Consider the following 8,951-nt stretch of genomic DNA (forward strand, 5'->3'; position numbering starts at 1 on the left):
TAACCCCTCTTGGCCTTTTAGAATGTAGTGTGGTGACCTTTTCGGCGTAGGCCTGGTCTGGTTGATACACGATACTACACTCGGAGGAGGTTCTCTTGAGAATATTATTGGTCTACGAGCAATTCGTTAAACCGATAATATCCGAAAAATGGATATACAACTTTGGAAACTTTATTAGAACCTGGTTACTATTTGAGACATCCAAAGCTATAGAACATACCATATGGGATGGTTGTCACCCTGTCTTCCTAACCCCATGCACGTGTTAAACCTTTAAAAAAACCATGTTTATGATTATGGCATAATCATGCATTCATGCATTCATAAACATCTATTTCCACCTGGTTTTTAAGGAACTTAGGAACTTTATTTGCAAACGTCGTAGGTAATTTGAGTATGAACTCTGGAAGGAGAAATACTCGTCAGCTCCATTTCAAATGTCCTGAATTGACAGAGTTAAGGAAGCTAGGGTCTTTGGTGGATTCTTCTCCTGATTTGAAAGACCGGTATAGAAGAATTCTGACTGTGTTGAATACTGATGCAGAAGACGAAGTTTTAAACACCTTGGTACAGTTTTATGATTCAGTGTATAAGTGTTTCACTTTCCCTGATTATCAGCTTGCACCTAGTTTGGAAGAGTATTCCTATTACATATACTTTCCTCTATCATATCAGATACCATTCAGTGGTTTAGAGGAGATTCCTAAGTCTCGTGTCATTGGAGAGTCTGTGCTTTTGAGAAAAGGAGATATTGATGTTAATCTTGTGACTAAAGGAGTTATTCTTGGTCTACCTACTAAGATATTGATGGAGAAGGTTGCTACTCTGGTTATTTCTAGGAGTATGATTGCTTTCGAAGTTGTTCTCACTTTGCTTATCTATGGCATAATCTTGTTCCCTAATGTTGACAACTTTGTGGACATCAGTGTTATTCGTATCTTTCTGATTCAGAATCTAGTTCCTACTTTGCTCGTAGATACTTACTATTCTATCCATCATATAATAGAGAAAAACAGAGGAGCTGCTATGTGTTCTGCACCTTTACTGTACAAGTGGTTTAGTTCGCACTTGCCACATTCCAGCTTATTCAAGGACAATAAGGAGTGTTTGAGGTGGTCTCAGAGGATTATGTCTCTCATCAACACATATGTGACTTGGTATTATAGAGTTTATGATAATGTGAATATCATTGACATTTGTGGTAAATTCTATAATGTACCTCTTCTTGGTACAAAATGAGTTATCAACTACAATCTGATTTTGGCTCGATGTCAACTTGGGTATGTTATGAAGGATAAACCATGAAATATTCTTTTGAAAGAGTTCTTCATTCAAGAAGGTGTTGATAGCAAAGGATTGAAGGAGAATATAATTTGCTCCTAGCATAAGATTCACAGAAAAGGAAAGGTTGGATTAGGAAATAAAGATTGTGTTGCCTTGGGGACTTACACTCGGTGGGTGCAAGCAAGAGCTCCTAAGATCAAGATGCCTTATCCTCCTGAAGAACCTATGTTCCCTAAAGTCATAGGATCTATTACTGCTCCAGTTGAAGATCTGAAAGGTCTACAAGTTTCTTTAGCTCAAATGAATCAAGAAAGAGATGCTCGGGAGATAAAGTTTCATGTTTCGAATGCAGAGATGTTAGAACTACAAAAGTAGTTGAAGGAGAAAGATGATCTGTTTCACCAGAAGGACGATTTGATTGAGCATCATCGAAAGAAAGTTAAGAGGGATCAAAAGGCTAGTTTTAGTGTCTGGAATGGTGTTGTTGACAAGATCTTGAAAGAGAAAGTTGACATGAAGACCGCTTTTGAAGCTCGGGTCAGGTAGCTCAAGAGGAAGTTGCAGCATGAAGGAGGACCTTCTTTAGTTGGGGATCCCTCGGATCCTTAGTCTTAGATTATGTCTATTGTTTAGGATTGCTTTGAAATCATGTACTGAAATTGTAATCCTTCCAGATATTTTAATGAAATGAAAGTTCGAGCTTTTCTCTTAACATGTTATTACTTATGATGTTTTCAATCTATTTTTAGTTCATCTGTTCCTTGAAAACAATCATTTGTATATTTCATATAAAGAATCATTTGCATCATTTGGTCTTGCTTTCTACAAGTGTTTTCTATAGTCTCATTCGTTTTCCTTCGTCTTCGTAGAAGACAAGTTGATCCACTGGTATAATACTCGTGCTAACTCAAGACGAAAGATGGAGATAATTGAGCAAGAGCAAAGTGAACTTCCCGAGGACGTGAATTCATTGAAGAAAGAAATGGACATAATGACTGCTCCGTTGGAACATTTGGTGGCAAATTAGAATCAATCTCCACCTCTGTCTCAGCCTCAAGTGATTATTATCTCTGAGATTGCAATATCTCATGTTGTATCTGTTGTACCTACTGGTCCTCCACATCACTATTAGATGCTTGCTAGATATCCGTGGCGTATGCCTCCCAATTACATGCCAGAGAATTTCAACTCTGCTACTGAAGCTCGTTTGGTGAATCAGGTTCCTCCAATTCAACATGTGATGGTCACCACTCCTCCAGTTATGCATATTGCACCATAAGTAGAGGATCCTATCTATCACACTTCTCCCAGTGAGAATCCAGATGTTTATGAGAGAATGGATGAATTCCAAGATCAATCTCAATAATTGCAGAAAGAGTTGAAAGCTATGAATGGTAAAGATTTGTTTGGTAAGAATGCTTATGATTTGTGCTTGGTGCCCAATGTCAAGATCCTTGTCAAATTCAAGGTCCCTAACTTTGAAAAGTACAAGGGTAATTCTTGTCCTCGTAGTCTCTTAACTATGTATTGTTGGAAGATGGCTACTCACACTGATGATGATAAGTTGTTGATCCACTATTTTTAAGACAGTTTGACTGGTGCATCTTTGAAGTGGTATATGGGGTTGCATAATACTCATATCAGTTCTTTAAATGACCTTGTATAGGCATTTGTGTGTTAGTACACGTATAATTTAGACATGGCTCCTGATCGTGATCAACTTCATACCATGTCACAGAAGGATAAGGAATTGTTCAAAGAATACGCTTAGAGATGGCGTGAAGTTGTTGTTCAGATTAACCCTCCGATGGAAGAGAAGGAGATGACAAAGATGTTTCTCAAAACTTTGATTTTTTTATATTATGAGAGGATGGTTGCTAGTGCTCCAAATGATTTCACTAAAATGGTGGGTGTGGGAGTCAGATTGGAAGAAGGTGTTAGAGATGGTCGTTTGACAAAAGAAACAGGTTTGTCGAGTGGAATAAAGAAGTATGGAAACAGTTTCCATAAAAAGAAAGAAGGGGATACTAATGCTATTTCTCAAGGTGGAAGGCATAGAAAACCAAAAAATGAAACTAATCATCAGAACCAGTCTCAACAATAGTATTATCAACAACCTCATATTGCAGCAGTAACTTCGGTCGTTTCTCCAACTTCTGCTATTCAAACTTATCAACCGCAGTTTCAACATAATCAACAGTCTAATCAAAATCAGCAAGCTCGTGTTCCCAGGAAGAATCATTTTTATCCTATCCCTATGACTTATACAAAATCATATCCAGCTTTATTGTAGAATGGGCTGATTAAGACTAGATCTCTACCAATTGTTCCAAACCCACTTCCATGGTGGTATAAACTTGAGGCTCATTGTGATTTTCATTAGGGACCACCAGGGCATGACCTTGAAACCTGTTTCTTGTTGAAAGCAGAAGTTTAGAAACTCGTCAAGAATGGTTTATTGAAGTTCCAAGATGTCAGACCTAATGTGCAAGTTAGTCCTCTTCCAAAACATGGTGGACCTTCTGTTAGCATGGTGGAAGTTTGTCCGGAAGAGTACTTAATTTCTGATGTTAATCTGGTGAAGACACCCTTGGCTAATATGCATGCCAAGTTATGCAAGGTTGGTTTGTTTGGAGGTGACCATATAGATTGCCCGTTGTGTAAACAGAATCCTGAAGGTTGCGTGTTAGTGAAAAAAGATATCCAGGGTTTGATGAACCAGGGTATTTTATAGGTCATTGCTAAGCATAAAGAGGATGAGGAAGTTGTTGGAACTCAGTTCCAATCCATTGATATAGTCAATGTTGTTCAGAAGAGTGCAAAAGTTATTGCTTCATTGAAATATGCGCAACAGGTTATGAAGAGCAGTCAAGCAGAAGGTTGGGGATACATTGTTTAGCTTCCCAAGAATAAGAACATAGTTGGTTTAAGGTTCTCACCTTATACAACTAGAAGATCATTGAAGCATGAAGTTGTTATTAGACATATCCAAGAGGTGTTCTACAGTGCTGGTTTCATTCACCTGGAGATCAAGTCATTGCTACTATTGGTGAAGGAGATTCAGATCCATAATGGCCTTGCTTTGTGACACATGGAGAGACTAGTCAAAATTGGATTGTTGTGGATGTTCCTAGTGTCGTTCATTTGTCAAAGTAATTTGTCTTGTTTGTTTTCCAAATAATTCCTTTCGCTCTGCCCAAGGTGAAAGTGACATTGTTCAGGCACCTTTGTTTCAAATTTTAAGATCATTAATAAAAGGCATTTTGTTATCCAATGTGTTTTTTCTTTTTGCATTTTTTCTTGAAAATGGTAACTAAAAAACCTGTTAAAAAACAATTTCAGTTCTTGCATATCATTTTCAAATTTTTCTGTTTTCTAAAACAAAGCATAAATCATGTGCAAATTAACGAACAATAAGCCCATTAAAAACAATGACCCTGCACCCTCTCCCAACTTTGAATTCCTTGTATTTAAAGCGAAAGAAGAGAGGAGGAAGACAATGATATTCCAAAAGAAATTACTCGGTTGCTTAAGCATGAGGAGAAGACTATTCAATCGTATAAAGAGCAGGTCGAATTGACCAACTTAGATTCTGAAGAGAACAAGAGAGAAGTAAAGATTCGGGCACTACTTGGTGAAGATGTCAAGAAGAGGTTGGTAGAGTTGTTGAAAGAGTATGTTGATGTATTTGCTTGGTTGTATCCAGATATGTCAGTATTGGATACTGATATTATAGAGCACTAACTGTCGCTTAAACTAGAATGTCCACCAATGAAGCAGAAGTTTGGAAGAACTCATCCGTATATGGTTATCAAGATTAGAGAAGAGGTGCAGAAACAAATTGATGCTAGTTTCCTCGTCACATCTATTTATCCTCAGTGGGTGGCCAATATTGTTCTAACTTCAAAGAAAGACGGAAAATTCAGAATGTGTGTAGATTATAGAGATCTGAATAAGGTAAGTCAAAAAGATGATTTTCCTCTGCCACATATTGACATGTTGGTAGGCAATACAACTAAGTATAATGGTTTCTCCTTTATGGATGACTTTTCCGGGTATAATCAGATTAAAATGGCACCCGAGGACATGGAAAAAACAACGTTTATCACCCCTTGGGAATATTTTGCTACAGAGTGATGCCCTTCGGCCTTAAGAATGCTGGTGCTATGTACCAGAGGGCTATGACTACCCTATTCCATGACATGATGCATAAGGAAATTGAGTTATATGCTGATGACATGATTCCCAAGTCTAAGACTGAAGAAGATCATGTAGAATACTTGTTGAACCTATTCCAGCGTTTGAGAAAATTCAGGCTCCGCTTAAATCCAAACAAATTCACTTTCGGTGTTTGTTCCGGAAAGCTTTTGGGTTTCATCGTTAGTCAGAAAGGTATAGAGGTGGATTTGGATAAGTCATGGCTATTCAAGATATGCCTGCACCTAGAACAGAAAAGCAAGTCAGAGGATTTCTCAGATATTTGAATTATATTTCCAGGTTCATTTCTCACTTGACTGTCACTTTTGATCCAATCTTCAAGTTACTTCTTAAAGATCAAAGCGTTATGTGGAATAAAAATTGTCAGAAGGCTTTTGATAATATCAATGTTTACTTGCTTGAGCCGCCTATTTTGATCCCGTTAGTGGAAGGGAAGCCTCTGATTATGTATTTAACAGTCTTGGAAGGATCGATGTGTTGTGTCCTCGGACAATAGGATAATATGGGTAGGAAAGAACATTCTATTTATTATCTGATTAATAAATTCACAGACTGCGAATCCTAATATTCTTTGTTGGAGAAAACTTATTGTGCCTTGACATGGGTTGCCCAACGTCTTCGGCAGTATATGTTAAACCATACTACTTGGTTGATATCCAAAATGGATCCTATCAAGTATATTTTTTAGAAGCCTGCGTTGACATGAAGAATTGCCCGTTGGCAGATGTTGCTATCAGAATATGACATTTAATATCGTATTCAGAAAGCTATTAAAGTAAATGTGTTGGCAAATCACTTGGTTCATCAACTGATTGAAGATTATCAGCCTATCCAGTTTGACTTTCCAGATGAAGATGTTATGGCCATTAGAGCTAAAGATTTTGATGAACCAGGTCCGGAGGAAGGACAAGAACCTGGATTTCGGTGGGGTTTTGTATTTGATGGAGCTTCTAATGCATATGGTTATGAAGTCGGAGCAATTATAATCACTCCTCGAGATTCTCATATTCCTTTTGTACTGCAAGGATATGTTTTGGTTATACAAACAATATGGCAAAATATGAAGCACGCATCATGGACCTCGAAGAATCTATTGATCTCAAATTAAGATCCTCAATGTCTTTGGGGATTCAACATTGGTTATCAATCAGATCAAAGGTGAATGGGAAATTCGTCATCCGAATTTAATTCCATACAAAGATTACACTAGGCGGTTATTACCTTTCTTCGATATGGTCAATTTCCATCACATACCTCAAGAGGAGAATCAAATGGCAGATGCCTTGGCCACCTTGTCCTCCATGTACCAGGTAAATTTCCCCAATGAGGCACCTCAAATTAGGATTAGATGCCTAGATATACCTGCCTATGTGTTTGTAGTAGAAGCGGAAGTAGACAATAAACCATGGTATCATGATATCAAGTGTTTCCTCTTGAATGAAGAATACCCAGTCGGGGAATCCGGTAAAGATAATAAAACCTTGAGAAGATTGGAGCATAACTTATTTCTCAATGGGGATGTGTTATACAAAAGGAATTATGACATGGTCTTGCTCAGATGTGTGGATAGACACGAAGGAGACATGTTAATGCAGAAAGTTCATGAAAGGTCCTTCGGTACTCATGCCAATGGACATTCTATGGATGAAAAGATGCTTATAGCCGACTAATATTGGTTGACAATGGAATCTGATTGCTATCAATTTGTTAAGAAGTGTCATAAATGTCATATTTATGAAGACAAGGTGCATGTGCCTCTGACTCTACTCAACGTTATTTCATCTTCATGTGGGGAATTGACATGATTGAGCCCAAAGCTTCAAATGCACATCGTATCATTCCGGTGGCTATTTATTATTTCACCAAATGGGTCGAAGAAGCATCATATGCCAATGTGACTAGACAAGTGGTGGTCCAATTTATCAAGAATCAAATCATCTATCGATACAGTATTCCAAACAAGATCATCACTGACAATAGTTCAAACTTGAACAACAAGATGATGAGAGAACTCTGTGGAAAGTTCAAGATTAAGCATCACAATTCTTCACCTTACAGACCCAAGATGAACGGGGTTGTTGAAGTGGCGAATAAGAATATCAAGAAAATGTTGTAGAAAATGGTTGTAATCTACAAATATTGGCATGAGATGCTTCCTTTTGCTTTACATGGATACCGGACGTCTGCCCACACTTCAATAGGGGTAACCCCTTTCTCCTTAGTATATAGCATGGAAGAAGTTCTCCCTATAGAGGTTGAGATCCCATCAATGCGAGTCTTGATGAAAGTCAAGTTGGTAGAAGCTGAATGGAGTCAAAATAGATATGACCAGTTGAATTTATTGAAGACAAAAGGATGATAACCTTATGTCATGGTCAATTGCACCAAAAGAGGATGAAGAATGCTGGTAATGGCATCAGGGCAGTGCTTATTACTCCTCAAGGCACTCATTTTCCGTTTACAGCTAGATTGACCTTCAAATGTATAAACAATATGGCTGAATATGAAGCTTGCATTATCGGGCTTTAAGAAGCCATTGATCTCAGAATTAAATATCTTGACGTTTATGGAGATTCAACTTTGGTTGTGAATCAGATCAAAGGCTAATGGGAGACGAATCAACCCGGTTTGATACCATATAGAGATTATGCAAGGAGGATTTCAACTTTCTTTACAAAGGTTAAGTTTCATCATATCCCTCGAGATGAAAATCGGATGGCAGATGCTCTTGCAACGCTAGCTTTAATGATCGTGGTGAAATTTTGGAATGAGGTTCCCAATTTGACTGTGATGTGTCTTGATAGGCCAACTCATATATTTTCCATTGAAGAAGCCAAAGATGAAAAGCCATGGTATTATGATATCAAATGTTTCCTCCAAAGTCAGATTTACCTGTCTGGGGCATCTTTGAAAGATAAGAAGACTTTGAGAACATTAGCTCACAACTTCTACCTGAATGATGATGTGATTTATAAGATAAATTTCGATGTGGTTTAGCTCAGAGGTATGGATAGACACGAAGCATACCTATTGATGACTGAAGTTCATGAAGGTTCCTTTGGTACTCATTCCAATGAACATGATATGGCAAAGAAGATGTTGAGAGCAGGTTACTATTGACTGACAATGGAATCTGATTGTTGCAAGTTTGTGAAGAAATGCCATCAGTGTCAAATCTATGCATATAAGATTCATGTTCCTCCGACACTGTTCAACGTCATTTCTTCACCATAGCCCTTCTCCATGTGAGGAATTGACATGATTGAGCCCAAAGCTTCAAACGGACATCGTTTCATTCTGGTGGCTATTGATTACTTCACAAAGTGGGTTGAAACGACATCATATGAAAATGTGACCAAGTAGGTGGTGGTCCGATTTATCAAGAATCAGATTATATGCCGATATGGTGTGCCAAGCAAGATCATTACTGATAGTGGATCGAACTTGAA

General features: G+C 37.9%; 1 protein-coding gene across 1 annotated transcript; it reads left to right on the plus strand.

Annotated features, from left to right (window-relative positions):
- The first annotated feature begins 396 nt into the window (after nt 1-396).
- On the plus strand, nt 397-1,659 carry LOC127138211 (uncharacterized). The gene is made up of 2 exons (XM_051064602.1): nt 397-1,215; nt 1,384-1,659. Exons 1-2 carry the CDS (start codon nt 397-399, stop codon nt 1,657-1,659), a joined length of 1,095 nt encoding a protein of 364 aa, XP_050920559.1.
- The last annotated feature ends 7,292 nt before the right edge of the window (nt 1,660-8,951 follow it).

This window comes from Lathyrus oleraceus, chromosome 4, assembly GCF_024323335.1.
Source record: "Lathyrus oleraceus cultivar Zhongwan6 chromosome 4, CAAS_Psat_ZW6_1.0, whole genome shotgun sequence".
Classification (NCBI taxonomy): Eukaryota; Viridiplantae; Streptophyta; class Magnoliopsida; order Fabales; family Fabaceae; genus Lathyrus; species Lathyrus oleraceus.